The 14,522-nt window shown below is 51.7% G+C and overlaps 4 protein-coding genes across 4 annotated transcripts; 3 read left to right on the top strand and 1 right to left on the bottom strand.

Moving 5' to 3' along the window:
• The first annotated feature begins 355 nt into the window (after nt 1-355).
• HMPREF1120_07019 (serine/threonine kinase 16) lies at nt 356-4,606 on the top strand. Its single transcript, XM_009161232.1, has one exon. The coding sequence runs from the start codon at nt 1,457-1,459 to the stop codon at nt 3,935-3,937; it is 2,481 nt and encodes an 826-aa protein (XP_009159480.1). The 5' UTR covers nt 356-1,456; the 3' UTR covers nt 3,938-4,606.
• Nucleotides 4,607-5,633: 1,027 nt separating this feature from the next.
• On the top strand, nt 5,634-11,099 carry HMPREF1120_07017 (uncharacterized protein). Its single transcript, XM_009161230.1, has one exon. The coding sequence runs from the start codon at nt 6,466-6,468 to the stop codon at nt 7,015-7,017; it is 552 nt and encodes a 183-aa protein (XP_009159478.1). The 5' UTR covers nt 5,634-6,465; the 3' UTR covers nt 7,018-11,099.
• HMPREF1120_07018 (uncharacterized protein) lies at nt 7,643-10,558 on the bottom strand (the record flags this gene model as incomplete). The annotated part of the gene is made up of 1 exon (XM_009161231.1): nt 7,643-10,558. The coding sequence occupies one exon, from the start codon at nt 10,556-10,558 to the stop codon at nt 7,643-7,645; it is 2,916 nt and encodes a 971-aa protein (XP_009159479.1).
• Nucleotides 11,100-11,830: 731 nt separating the features above from the next.
• HMPREF1120_07016 (uncharacterized protein) lies at nt 11,831-14,480 on the top strand. The gene has a single exon (XM_009161229.1). The coding sequence runs from the start codon at nt 13,512-13,514 to the stop codon at nt 14,178-14,180; it is 669 nt and encodes a 222-aa protein (XP_009159477.1). The 5' UTR covers nt 11,831-13,511; the 3' UTR covers nt 14,181-14,480.
• Nucleotides 14,481-14,522: the final 42 nt, after the last annotated feature.

Raw genomic sequence — 14,522 nt, 5'->3', positions numbered from 1 at the left:
CCTCGTGACACGCGCGTAGATGTTCATTTGTGCATGGCCGCTTGGTGGCGGTCACTTTACAGTAGTACCAATGCGGCCGGAACGAGCTGGATACACCGCCTAGATGCAGGGACAGCTTGGAGACGTTCAAGTGGTCTGGATGGTCATGCGCTAGAAGGAGAGATGACATGTTTCGCAATCATCCATGTGTCGGCTCTGCTCTCTTGGATAATGAAAATGGTGTTGTTGTTGACGCTGATCCCCCTTCACTTCTTGCAACGTACACATGCCAGCACAGACTCGGGGTTTCAGGTGCAGTCATATGATGGAGCCTGTCACAGCTGGCTCTGATCTTGTGGGCCGCCACTATCAAGCGCAGTGACAGCGCGCACGCGCACGCGCACTGCACAGCTGCACTTGATCCGTGGGGGGCCGGAGACCATACAGTATCAGGCGGATTTCGAAAGCGAGCCAGAAGCCTCGACGCGGAGGGCGCCAAGTGGGATTGAGCAGGGATGCGCGTGGGATGGCAGATTCCAAGGGGGCCGATTGAAGCCCAAGGAGCCCTACTCCATGGTAGTCTGGTACTGTAGATTGACATGCTGCTGATTAGCCTGGGTTAGTACCACAGCATGCAATGTGACGTGAGGGTGCCGCCCACTGGCGTCTTCAAAACAACACCAAGAAGCGAGAGGGACCGTGGATGGTGGTCGGTGCTAGATGGGATCCTGACGTCCGACCTGGCGGTGTCAGCAGTAGAGCATTCGTCGTCGGTTCCCTTGTGGTCAAGAAGAATCTAGGCAACACCGCTACATGCCAACAGCGATGAATGATAGGAGACAGCCGGCACAAGGAAGATAAGAGGCATGCAGAGAATAATGTGGAAGTCGAGGACACTGCAGCATAGCATATACGACTACTTCAGTTGGCAGTGTATTGGCAGTGTATATCCATATCCACAGCAGATCATCCGCAGCGCAGGGTCAAGACTCGAAGGATCCAAGACCAAGTCCAAGACGGTTGCGGCTTCCTGATCAACAACGATCTACTTCGGCTCATTTCTTCACAGTCTCCATCGTTATTCTCTGTTATTATTGTTCTTGTTGACCCTACTTACCACTACCGGCTCTTTGTCCTCATTCTCTCTCATTCAATATATTACTCTCCTTTATCCATATCGTTATCCCGCCTCTAATACATTCCTAGTTCTGTGGTGGTCCTCCTACGCAGGGACCCGTTCCGTCCTGTTGTTGTAAACGCTCTATCCCTGTCTGGCTGATATCTCTACACAACCACTGCACCGCAGGCTGACACCACCAGCTGTTGCATATCTCCAGCTCCGCTCGCTTCCGTTGCCTAGACGTGATTACTCAAATGGAAGCGTCTTGACCGAATTGTGTCTCCGGACCATTGCTGTCCCCCTCCAGTCCTCCTCTCACGGCTCCCACAGACACCCGCCGCAGGCCGCAATCTCAGCATGGCACAGAATGTGTCCGCGGCCCAAATTGGGCCCCCCGAACACTCAGGAAGAGCAACTTCTCCGCCGTTGACCTCGTCCGACCAGTCCGTCAAGGATATGCCGAAACGACGCATCGAGAAGTGGAGTCTGGGTATTCTAAATGACAAAGAGACGGAGGAAGTGCCTGGCACGGTCTTGCTTCTCTCTGCAAAACGCAATGAGCCTCTGGGTGTTGAGATACAGCCAGCCCCAAAGGCTGACTCCTCGATGCCTCCTCAACCTTTGACGCCTCGACGTACCTCGCTCTCTCAGTCCTCGACCCCTAGACGCCTGTCTGTCTCCTCCACCAAAAGGACAAAAGATGGACAGTTGATATTGGAGCCTCAGCCGTCTGATTCCGCGAATGATCCCCTCAACTGGCCGGCCTGGAGGAGAGATGCTGCACTGCTTTCTCTCGGGTTTTACTGCATGCTCGGCGGAGGAATGACCCCGATCCTTGCCGCGGGTTTCAACGACGTCGCCGACACATACGATGTCGCGTATTCCCAGGTAGCCTTGACCACTGGTTTCTACATGATGGGTCTTGGGATCGGAAGTGTCATATTCTGCCCCACCGCCATTTTGTACGGGAAGCGTCCTGTTTATCTGGGTTCCGCTGTCATGTTCATCCTCACCTCCCTCTGGTGTGCAAAGGCTCCCAGCTACGGCCACCTGGCTGCGGCGAGAGTCTTCCAGGGCATCTCCGTCAGTCCGGTGGAGTGCCTGCCCTCGGCAACCATCGCGGAGATCTTTTTCCTACACGAGCGGGCCTTTCGACTCGGGATTTACACTCTGCTCCTGCTGGGCGGGAAGAATTTGATTCCCTTGGTAAGCGCGGCCATCATCCAGGCGAAAGGTTGGAGATGGGTGTTTTGGATCGTCACCATTGTTGTAGGCTTTGGCTTGTGTCTGCTGTTCTTTTTTGTGCCGGAGACGTTCTGGGACAGGACGCCCAGACCTAAATCCAGGCTCTCGACTGCTCGACGGAGTTTCACCAATCTGGTCCATCACCCTTTCCACCACAGTAAAACAAATATGCCCCAGACCCCTGAGCCAATGGATGCGGCCAAATTGGAAGCGGCCCTTGAGAAGGCCTTGACACCTCGCCAGCAGATGTTACACCAACAGAACGCACATGCCCGGTTTGAAGACGCCTTTGCCGATGAGGCAGAAGAGAAAAGGCCCGAAGGCTCTTCGTCTCCGCTCCCGTCCGGCGTGGACGAGAAGGACATGGCTGTGTCGAAGGCGCCTCACCAAATGGATGGGACGCAGGATGTCCCAGATCAAGGCAGTCCGGCAGCCGCTGCACCGGCAACTCGCAGAAAAGCCAGACCGACCGGGCTATCTTTACCACCTCCACCATATCTGAACCCACGTTCTAGGGGTGATGATGGAACCTTCGAACACACCGGTCCCCTAGGTGCAAGCGCCGCCGAGGTTGAACGGCCATTGCCCCATCTGCACAATCTCAATTCTCCGTACTATGTTGAGATTGAAAAGAATGACGACTATATCAATCATCATGACACTCCAGCGGCCCAAGCCAACACACACCCCGCGACTCGACCAGATATGTTGCAACAGGAGACTGGTACATCAATGCCAGTCTCGACCACCAGTGAGGCTGATTTGGAGAAGTGCCCGAGTGCAGACGACGCTGCTTCCACGCCCAGCCTCAAGTACACTCATCACCTGAAACATGCGCCACCAAAATCCTACGTGGCTACGCTTAAGCCGTGGAACGGGAGACTGTCACAGTCGAACTGGTTTCTGGTCGCCTGTCGACCATTCATTTTGTTTGCGTATCCGAGTGTGCTTTGGTCTACGCTTGTCTATTCTCTGTCGGTTGGATGGCTCATCGTCCTTTCTGAAGCCATCTCGGACATTTATCGATCACGCGACACCTACAACTTCTCCGCCATGGGTGCTGGATTGGTTTATCTGTCGCCTTTCATTGGTGGCGTTTTAGGAACCGCCGTCGCCGGCAAGATCTCTGATGTTATCGTGAAGTACATGTCGCGCCGTAACGGCGGTGTGTACGAGCCTGAGTTTCGACTTGTCATGGGCATTCCAATGGCCTTCACTACCGTCATAGGACTGATGGGGTTTGGATGGTCGGCCCAAGAGCGGGACGCTTGGATTGTGCCCACCGTCTTTTTTGGCATTATTTCGTTTGGCTGCAGTCTGGGAAGCACCACGGCCATTACCTTCTGCGTCGACAGCTACAGACAGTATGCGGGTGAAGCGCTAGTGACGCTAAATTTCAGCAAAAACATCCTCCACGGTCTGGTTTTCAGTTTGTTCTTCGCTCATTGGTTACAGAGTAATGGGCCAAAGTCGACCTTTCTGGCCATTGGGGGCATCCAGATTGCTTGTTTGCTTACCACGATCCCCATGTATGTTTACGGCAAGAGGGCCAGAATGTGGACTGTTCGGAAAGCATTCATGGAGAACTTTTGATTGGCGAATCATCGATGAGGCGCTTCGGATTGATTTATACCGGACTACAACTTTGTTGTGCCTTGGAGTTGTGACAAATGCACATGCGGGTGAAGGCAAATGATTCTTGGCAAGACGGCGTCTACATGTTTCGACGTCGTTCTGTGGCATTGTCTGGCATTTTATGGGAACGGAGGGTCGGAGTTGGCATTGGATTGGCGAAACTCTGCACATGATTACTAGTACTATGAAGGTCTTGGAGAGATCATGAACTTCGGAGGATGATGATGATGATGACTATTCAGGTCGGCGTCGGTTTGGAGTTTGTTTACAGAGAAGCACATACACAGCGTTGTAGAACATGCAATGGCAGACGGGTCTGTGTCCACTACGTTGGTATTAATCGTCACTGGACAGAAAGCTGTCAGGTTCGATTCCTCCCTCTATTTATCACTGTCGAGACTTCGGGCGAATATATTCAAGAGAGATGATATATTTAATTCTTTTTGTTTACATGCTGGACGTCTATGATTGGGCAACTACCACCAAGGGACTAGTACCGGTATGGAATAGTTGAGGGCTACCTAGGCACTGCTATAGTATTTTATTTTTGGGTAGGAATGACGTTTCCCCACACTCAGGCAGCTGACAGGAACATTGGAACACAGGTTACGTTTAAATTGGGCAGACACCAGTACCTAGGTAGTAATGTGAGTGTCGATATGCATCGATCTTCCCACAACCCATTATTATTGGGATTTCGAGTGTTAGTGTGTGAGATGACATGTCTGCCTTACCATCGGGTCCAACAAGCGATTCCATGACCAGGGTCCAGTAGGTACTAGTGGGGTCAGATGGAACAAGATTATTTTGACTTCAGGCAGAAGCGAAGACGAAGCGAAGTGATGGCCACGCGACAGAAATTCGACTCGGGCTCGGCATGAATAGTATGATCTGCAACAAACATGAACGGTACTTATTGGAGGTACAAGACAATGAATGGTCTTTGTTCTTTTATTGGAATCATTGCAAGGTTTCATCCACAGTTCTCTTTTCCCGTTCGATCGTGAAATGTCGGAATGTTTAGGTAGGTAGGTACCCAAGGCTTGCTGCGAACATACCTCCGGGAAGATAGGTACCTAGGGTAGCCTTGTAATCGATCCCGTTCCCGGTTTCCATGGTCGAGACACACTAGTATTGTCAATGCGAGATGCTAATCAAGGCAGTCCTGGTAGGTAGGTAGGTAGGTTCGGATATTCATATCCGCATTGCATCACAGCAGCCAGGCAACCATCCATCTGATAGTAGGGGGTTTTCCCAGTGCGCGGGTTTTCACTCGTCAACTTGGGGTCCCAATCACAAATACCAGGTGAGGGACCAGATACTCGTAGGATAATAATAATGATAATAATTCTCGTTGCTATTGCTTGCTTCGTATGCCCATACAAAAGGCCATGAATGTCACAGTTCATGTGACCGTGACTTGCTTCCTAGGCAACAGCAACAGCACCAATGGTAGTAATAGAATAAAGGGCTTTAACTCGTGTTTTGGACCGTGGTGTCGCATCGGGATTCCCATCATGGAGACGCCATGCCGGGTCTGGCCGATGGTGACCGGAACCTGAACCCTGGGCCTGCTTTTCTCTCCAGTTCACATGATATGATATTAATCACTGATTGATATTTATGGTAGCACTGCGCTGCAGTGCCAGTCAGTCTCGCATTGGCCCATTCGGCATGACTGGTTGGTTAGGTACAACCGATTCGTATGCCAATGAGAGAATCTACAGTACTCGCTTACTCTGGTAGTGGTGGATCAGACAGGTACGTGAGTGAAAAGGAGAGGAGTCATGCCTGAGGTAACTAGGTACGTTACCTTCCCTACGTGCGTAGGTGCCTGGGTGCCTAATCCACCATGGTTCCACAAGGACTGACCTGTGCCGGCCGGTGAGTGCAATGCGGTGGAAAACTGTTATGCTGGTAGGTAAGGTAAGGGAAGGTAGATGTTATGATTGATATCCTTTTCTTTTCCATTCTTGTGGTATATCATTTCATCTGTCTCCCCTTTGAGTTGTACATATATCTATGTGTATTGTGCACGAGACATTCCCTCGCGTTCAGTTTGTGGAGATACCTATATGAAACCAAACCACTGGCGCACTATTGGAATGTAAAGATCATAAGGAGACAACAGCCTAGATCTAGACAAAGAAGATACTCTTCCACTTCCTCTCGAGGACAGTCAGGACAATCACATACCAGTACCACTACTGCTGGCAGTGGCAGTCTTAGACACACATACCAAAATCCAAGTCCACAACTTCTTCCAACAACCTGAACCAGCTCTTTTTTCGACATCATCACATCCACACCATTCTCCCCTTGGACAAAGACGACCACGATTGCCAGAAGGAGAAGTACCAGGACAGCGAGAAGTCCCTGAAGAACTGCAACCCTTTCCTAGTTCTCATATAGCCGCCTCCGGGCCAGGCCACGTTACAGGGTATCCTTATACTTATCCTTGGAACACCAACAACAGCAACTACCACATGAGCATGTCATCGTCCACGAGGCCAGATCCCCAAGAAGACAGAAGAAGCCAGAAAATCAAAACCCAACCGTCGTCGTCGCTGCAGAGACCATCACATTCACCTAGAAAAGGACAGAGGGCACGTCAGGCCTCTGGTACCGGTGGCGATGATGAAGGAGATTCCAGACTTCAATTCACAACAGGGGAGGCGGCTCAAGCTCAAGCCTTCTTTGTGCAAGTGCACGAAAGGCAAAGGGAAACACCCAGATCAACAACAACGTCGTCCTCGACGACAATCGACAGCCGGCGAGTCGGAGTCGGACCTGAAACAATCGGGGCAGAAACCCAAGAAGCAAATATCATGAGTCATACCAGTCACAGCCATACTAGTGCAACCGGCAACACATCCGTGTCTCCTCCTCGTGGCTCAAAAGAAACGGAAAATGAAGGGCCTGGGAGAAGCGGAGGCGGAGCTGGAACGGCCACAGGCAGCGGCAGCGGCAGCCCAAGCGGCAGTGGCAGTGGAAGCGGTCCTTCGCGACTCGTTTCTGGAGTGTTTGTGAGATATTGAGTCGAAAGAAGCCGAAAGACTGCCGTGCGGTGCGCACCAGAGGTCTTGGTGTTGAGGTGTCCGTCCGCATCATGATACCAAGTGGTGAGCTTGATCCGAGTCCTCTTTACCTTACCTACATGTACACATTGACAAGTGTACTGTACAACATCTCCGCTTTGATTCGATTGTGTCGGATATTTTCGGCGCCTATAACACGGATAGGCGATCGATCTCATCTCAGTCTTGGCTGGCCATTACTACACAGCATGAAAACCGCATAAAATATAAATGAGATCACAAAAAAGTCAACATGATGAGTCTGACTGACATTCAACTTGTTGGTGGGGATGTATCTTTGATTCGTAAACTAGTACTTGAATCTCCCCGCCTCTCGTCTGATCTTTTGAAAAGCTCCGAAACATTATGTACAAATTGAAAGAAGCACGCAGTTAGCTTCAAAGTCAGCTTGTCGAAGCAAAAATGGATCAGGGCGACCTTGTCAACAACACATGGTATCGTCTCCTGTGCTCACATCATCGGATCACCTGCAACGGTTCGCATGGAACGGCTCGCGCCTAGTCTAATTCTTCGTTTCGGTCATTTCTAAAATTTCGGTAAAGGAAACGTCATGCCATGTCCTGCCTCATCTGGTGGGCGGAGGAGGACTCTGACCGCCGTTGTTTTGCAGTGTTCTCTTCATCTCGGGCATGCCAGGGACGGGTACTCGAGGAACTTGCTGCTGTTGCTGATGTTGTTGCTGAGAGGCATAGGCCTGTTGAGAAAAGGCATTGCCTGGCACATAACGACTCCTGCTTGAGCCAGCATCCTCTTCTTGCTCTTCAGGTCCGGGGCCACTGGTTGATGCTTGATAATAGTTAAGAGGCGCCACAGAAGGCCATCCTTGCTGCTGCTGCATCTGCTGAGAACCAGTAGGTCGGATTGTTGAGTCCTCAAAGTAATCGACTCGGCTGGGTGCAGACCCGTCAACCTGCTCTGGCGGCGAAGAATCAGGGACCGTTGGGATAGTGCGCGATCCCATTCGGGTCACGGCACTGTCTGTCAAAGACAAACCAGTATGTCCCGCTGCCCGACGCCGACCTGTGGTCGATTCGCGTCGAAGGATATTCCGGACTTCCTCGAGCTCGTTCGAACGTTGCTTGCTCATGGCAACCTCTCGTTCGCGGTCATGGGTTTCTTCCGGATCCACGGCAACATTGCGTCGGATCAGGTGGTCCACTGCTGCAGCCTCTTTCGTCTCCGCTCCGCTTGAAGAGCCTTGCGCTTCGGTCGAAGGGGACTGAACGTTTTGGGCTTGGGTATCTGCCTTGTGATGGGGCAATAGCGGAACCAGTCTGCTCTTGTCTTTCTCTTCCTCAAAAGCAGCCTTGTTCTTCTTCGCCTCCTCATCGCTGATGGCCACCGAGTATGTTGGGTTTGCGGGATCGCCAGCAGCAGGAGCACCGCCACCAGGTCCGTAGATAGGGATCTTCCGCAAAGCCAGGACCAACGCACACATGAACTTGCTTCTCCGGGCGGCCCGAACGGCCTCGTTGGCCCAATTGGACTTGTGCCGGATTTCGAGCGTCAGCTCCATCTTGTCCATCTCAGCCAGGCCAGTAACTTCAATATCGAGATCGGGTTGGTAGTCACGTGCATTGTCCTTGTCCCTGACAAAGTTGGTCATTTCCTTCTTCAAGAGATCGAGATCCTCAAAAGTAGTATCGAAGCTGACATAGAGCTTGATCCTCTCGCGCATCGCTTTGCTACGCGAAACGTTGTCGATCCACTGCGTGTTCAAAACATTGTTGGGAACTTGAGTTCGTTTCTGATCTGCGACCCGGCGGAAAACCGTGTACAGAAGTGACATCCGCTCCACGATATACTGATTGTCTCCAACGTCGACTCGGTCTCCGACATCGAATGGGTGCTTGACGAAGAGAAAGATGCATGAACCCAGAACCTCCTGAGCCGTGACCGAAAAGACGAAAGACAGCGAAAGCAGTGCGGTACCGGCCGTGGCAAGGGTGGTGGTAAAGTTCTTGTTGAGCCAAGCCACAAAGATAAAGATGGTAGCGATGAAGACGACGGAGCAGAGCAGGTTGTCCAATACGTGGATTGCTTGGTCGACATCGTGCATGCTGTTGGCAATGGCCTTGCGCTCCCGGCCGAATTCCGTAATTCGTAGAATCATCTCTTCGAGGGAGATGTCACCGTTGCAATCGACATCTAGAATCTCAAAGGCCTCATGTGCCTCCTCCTCGTGCGATTCGCCTAGTACGTCGATGATGTCTTCCAGGTAAAGCGCTTCTCGACCTTCAAGCACAAATGACATCCATAAGCGTCGGGCAAGTGCTTCGGCCGAATGCTTCTTCTCCAGAGCTTGGACGACAACGGAATGCGAAGCAGTGGGATTGAAGACTTGCTTTCCGGTAATCTCCTGCGCCACGTTGCCGAAAGCTGAGGTGACCTTATCGCCTATTCGCGCAACATTCTGAATGAGTCTCATGGGCGTGGCCGAACCCGATCTCTTGTGACCATTGAATAAACTGTTGCGCTTGCTGGTAAGGGCCGCCAGATCAAGCACATTGTTGATCAGGTAATCCTCCTCGGCGAACTCGCGACAATACATCGGGAAGAGCTGTCGAGAGGCGTCATACAGCAAGGTGACAAGATAAACGTGACGCTTAGACTCTTTGATCCTGTCATAGAACTGCTTGCGGTGGTAGCTGATGGAAAGCAGTTGGATGAACAGTTTTTCGCACAGAAGCAGCAGGGTCGAGAAGACGCATGCAAAGAGGATGTTCTTGACCACCGACTCCCAATCTTTCAAACTTGTCTCGCCCCTGGCTCTCTGGTCGGGATTGAGAGTCATGATGGGCACAAAGGTGGTGAGAGAACAGATCGACCATCCCACCAGCGACAGAGGTATTTCGAGAGCTCTCAAGAGGAGCGCATACTTTCTGGTTCCCGTGCTGACCACTCCTGTGAAATATTGGAACAGATAGGGCAGAAACCGGGCCAACACTTTCGATGCCCATAGCGATATCCAGACGACCTCAATCCAGCTGAAGAACCAAACAATTTTGACACCGCCGATTCTTGCTCCTTCTGCGACCGTGGCGCCGACGACGATGGGCACTGCAATGGCGGCAGCAAGGGGTGCCACGTAGATGAAATATCTCGTGACAACGGAGAAGTTGTAGATTTTTCGGTAGAGTCTGCCAACAGCGTTCAAACCACCCTCGTCCTTGTCATTGTTCCCTTCCACCTGCTGGTCCCGTCTCCTCCGTCTGCCTGCAGGGCCTCCTCTAAGGAAGTGATGAGACTGCTTCTCGTCCATTGGTTCGGGAGTGTCTGAACTCTGTGGTGCTGGTGCAGGTGTAAAGCCATCCGGCTTGCGGGCGCCAGTACGACTGCCGGAGGTGCCGACCTTGGTCAGCGGGATGTCGATGGTAACGTCGTTAGGGTTGGAGGCCATTTCCCTCGATGTCTGATGCCTCAGCGGTTGGAATCCTTCTCTTGAGAAATTTCTGTAATGGCTATAACTTCTCTGTGACATTGCAGTCGGGTGATGTCAGAGAGGGTCAGGGCGACGCGGAACAGACTGTGTGGGTAGTGAAGCCCCAAATAAATAATCGGGCCCTGTGCACAACTCGGTCTACGGGTAACTGGAGATGTCTCCCTGCGTTCCCACAAGATCCTCTGCCGGAGAGGAGTGTGCTTACGTGGAGGGCAAATAGATTCCGCGGAGGATTGCCCCGAGTCACACCAGGTAGTCCTGTGCAATATCTCTCACAATGGACTTTGTGAGTTGCGGTGTGACAAAGGGCTCAACGAACGTGGTTAGATGGATCAGTGAAGCGTGGTATTGGAAAAAAGGCGGGCAAAAGAAAACAAGCGAGAGACTGTGAATAATTGAGGACAAAGCAGGAATACTGAACTCGAAGTGAAATTGAAAGACAAGCGGATGATGAGGAATACTAGTACTGTTTGTGTGAGCTGTCGTGAGCGTGATTCAAGAAGCATCTATGCAGATGAGGTTCCTAAGGATTTTCTTATGCATGCAACATGCCCCGAGCCTCCAATCACGCCCCCAGTCCATTCGGTAACGGGCGGTGGGCTGCCAGTGCACGCTGTTTGGTGCCCTGAGCCAGCATCTGCAGTGCCAGGGTGATGCCGGTGGCCTGTCGAATGCTGTCCTCCAATGCCTAGCAGCTGTCTTAGCCCACCACGCCGGGGCTTCAATGCTTATCCCCGCCCACAGTTGAGGCTCTTGGGTGTCTTACAGGCGTCAACGGCGTCCTCAGCCCCGGAATTGGAGAAAAAATTGGCGTTTCTCGGGTCATGATTGATCGGCACCGCCGAAAATTCTAGGGGAGCCCAGGACCTGTTTTTCCTGTGCGTCCTCCCCCCTGCACATCCTGATCCTCCACTCTAATTTTTCCCTGCCCATCAACTCAGCAGTGCATCAGCACTGGCTGCTGAGCCCGAAAGACTGGGGCCGCGATCTCTTGACAACTGGAACCGGCCGACTGTGTGGCTCACACCAATGGCTGGAATGGCTGAGTCTGATACAAGATCTGAAACATGCACACGCAACCATCGCCCAAAGCACATGCACGGGCACTACAACACCCAAAAATATCCTGTCCTGCTCAGTCATTGACTTGAGAACGGCTAAAGGTACCACCACTGCACTAGGTACTACTGCAGACGCATCTTTTACATGCTGGACATGGGAGCCGGGGTCTATTTTGACATTGTTAGAATTAAATACCTTGTTATATCCCCATAATCCTGATTAAGGGAAGCATAATGCTTTCGAATCTGATTTTCTTTCATTTTCAGGTAGTAGATTTCTACAAGCTCTTGTTCTCTCTCCCGCGATCCTTGTCATTCAAAGCGCAACAGAGCTGCGCAAGCAGACTCCACCGAAACGTACCCGGATGCCCGTGCCCGCTACAATGCTTTGGCCAGTAGAACCAGAAGGCCCCGGCAAAGACCTTTGCGTGGCTGTCCGCGAATACTCGGATATCAAACCCACTTTGTAGTTTCCGCGATGAGACTGGTCCGAGCAGGAGAGATCGACCCCAATCTCATGCCTCTGGATCATGGGGAGATTAAGACCCTGGAACCCCATTGATCATCGTCCTGCCAGGTCGGTATACGTTCTACCCTCTGACCAGTACTACAAGTCCGTGTCTCGCGTACGGCTCTCACCCGCTATGCCTTGGTGTCCCTGCAGATCGATGTGTCGTTTATCTACAGGAGATTATGCTAGGGCCTTTAAATTCCGATGTCGCCATCAGGAAAGGAGAGTGTTAGTGTGGCACCTCTGCTCGCAATCTACTTAGCTAGTTGGTCTATGAACAGCACTTCGGCGATTGATTCTAGATAAGGGAATGACAGATCTATTACTGGGAGTAGCAGGCTCGAGGGACCTGGATCTGAATTTTTGGGGGAACAGTCTCATTACCAGGTATCTAGCCAGCAGCTTGGGCTGTTCAACAGGTTCCTATCCCGCTTTGTCTTGATCTGCCGTCCCAAGGGCTGGGTCGTGAAGGGTTTGACTTTGCTTTTGGCTTGGCTGGTTGATCGCATGAATTATTTGATCTGAGGTAAGGTTTCTAGGGTCTCCAGTGAAGACGATTCTGGCCGGGGCTTTTCGCTTTCTCGGTCCCTTCACGTGCGGCCTTGGATTAATGGGGATGATCGGTACTTGCCAACAATCCGTTGCAGCGCGAGATTGTGACTGCAATATCGGACTGAATGGATGACCCTGCGCAGAGACCATGATAGCAGCCAAAGACGGGCTGTGCGTATCCTCTTTATGTATAGACCACCCGTCGCCGAAAGGAATTGCCTTTGCAGCCCTGCAGGGCGCTGCTGGTGGCGGCGGTGGATGGTGGAGGAAGAAAAGTTGCAGAAGTCGCTGCCATATGCTCATCTCTCTAGCTGCCATGTCACTGCTAGGACAGTAGACATTGGCAGCGGAACTGGCAAAGCTCATGGCAGCAGCCGCTGGGGTGTTGGTTTCTCAATCCCCCACACACACTCGAATTCAATGTTCGGCCGTGTGAGACCAAGGCAATGACATTTTCATACAAAGGAATGTCTTTGAGAGTTATGCCGGAGGATGTATGGGGTGTACTGCCACAAGGGGCATTGTCTGTGCATGCCACCTTCTTTTGTGAAATGACTGTCTTTGATTTATTGTCCCTTTCAACTGCTTAGGCCCGGCAGTTCATCGTTCTCGAAGCATTGTACTCGGGTTCTTTCGAGGCACTCACTGCATTGATGCTGCTATGCAGACTGTCTCAGGCCTACTGCCCTGGAATGGCCTATTTAAGGACGCATGTTCTCTCCTCTGTCTGGGGAATTGGTCTTTCCTCATACCTGCAAGCCAGCCTTTGAGAGAACGTCGAGTTTCGTGGTCGACAACACAGCCCATCACCTAACTTACCCGTTTTCTTCAAGGCCGGCACTTCTATTCAACCTACCCGATATCAGCCATGTGTAAGTGCAGCATCATCCTCACCGACCTCCTCTGCGCGGGGTGTCGCCAAGCAGGTCGAGAAACTCAGCTCAAGAGTTCCATGTTCAAGGACAATCCCAAGCGAGCAGTCACTTTCGACAAAAGCTGCAGAAAACATGGTATGTTGAGCTTACCCTCGACCAAACAGCGTGTGAGTGAATATGTTGAAGATCGCCACTGTAAGGTCTGTCGACAAACGATCCGAACAGTTGTTGAGGAAGAGTCAACCATGGGACGAAGCGGAAGCCAACCTGGCCAGTATATGGCAATGCCCGTCCGTTCTCATAACGACGATTACATCAAAACTCAGCGAGACTCGAAAGCTTATGCCCCAGGCGATAGCCGTGCATTGGTGGTAAGACAAGGAGCCTATGCAGCACGCGGTTCGACACGTCCATCGAAACAAGCTGAAGGACTTGAGGTTGTCAAAGCTGACCGCTATGAAGCAACTCAAGGTCGACCTTCGCGAAGACAAGAAGTTGTTCGGACGGCGCAACGGGAAGACCGCGATCACGTCGAGCGTTCTGCAGTGCAGGCCCGTGAGATAAGAGACGAGGTCACTTTCAACGCTGGTGGTGTAACTGTCTCAGTTGTCAGCACCCAAACCGTCTACACCAAAGTCAAGGAAAGAGTTCCACGCCGCTAGAGACGGTTCAGCAGGGCTCCCTCGAGAGCATGCATAATTGTCGCTAACGGTTTGTAGGGATGTTGTTGCTTCGTAGGTAGGCCAACGATGCCACAACGTCTCGAATCCCCAGATGCGATCTTGGTCCAGAACGTCGAATTGTGCTTTACACAAGGACACGTATGGTTCCATTGTAATGGGCGGGTAAAATTCTTTGCAGATGGGCTGGGACAACGGTGGAAAGTAGGAGAGGTCGACATTAGCATACTGTACTAGTAGCTGGAACTAATCTCAGAATGGAAATTGTAAGTATCAACCCAAACCACTGTAATCCTTCTCTTTGTTCGCTTGTCTTTGCTCTCT

This window comes from Exophiala dermatitidis, assembly GCF_000230625.1.
Source record: "Exophiala dermatitidis NIH/UT8656 unplaced genomic scaffold supercont1.6, whole genome shotgun sequence".
In the NCBI taxonomy this organism is placed as follows: Eukaryota; Fungi; Ascomycota; class Eurotiomycetes; order Chaetothyriales; family Herpotrichiellaceae; genus Exophiala; species Exophiala dermatitidis.
This window is presented reverse-complemented; position numbering and strand designations above follow the sequence as displayed.

Excerpts from the sequence above, each read along its gene's own strand:
- HMPREF1120_07019 (XM_009161232.1), top strand. The coding sequence starts at position 1,457 with ATGGCACAGAATGTGTCCGCGGCCCAAATTGGGCCCCCCGAACACTCA.
- HMPREF1120_07017 (XM_009161230.1), top strand. The coding sequence starts at position 6,466 with ATGAGCATGTCATCGTCCACGAGGCCAGATCCCCAAGAAGACAGAAGA.
- HMPREF1120_07016 (XM_009161229.1), top strand. The coding sequence starts at position 13,512 with ATGTGTAAGTGCAGCATCATCCTCACCGACCTCCTCTGCGCGGGGTGT.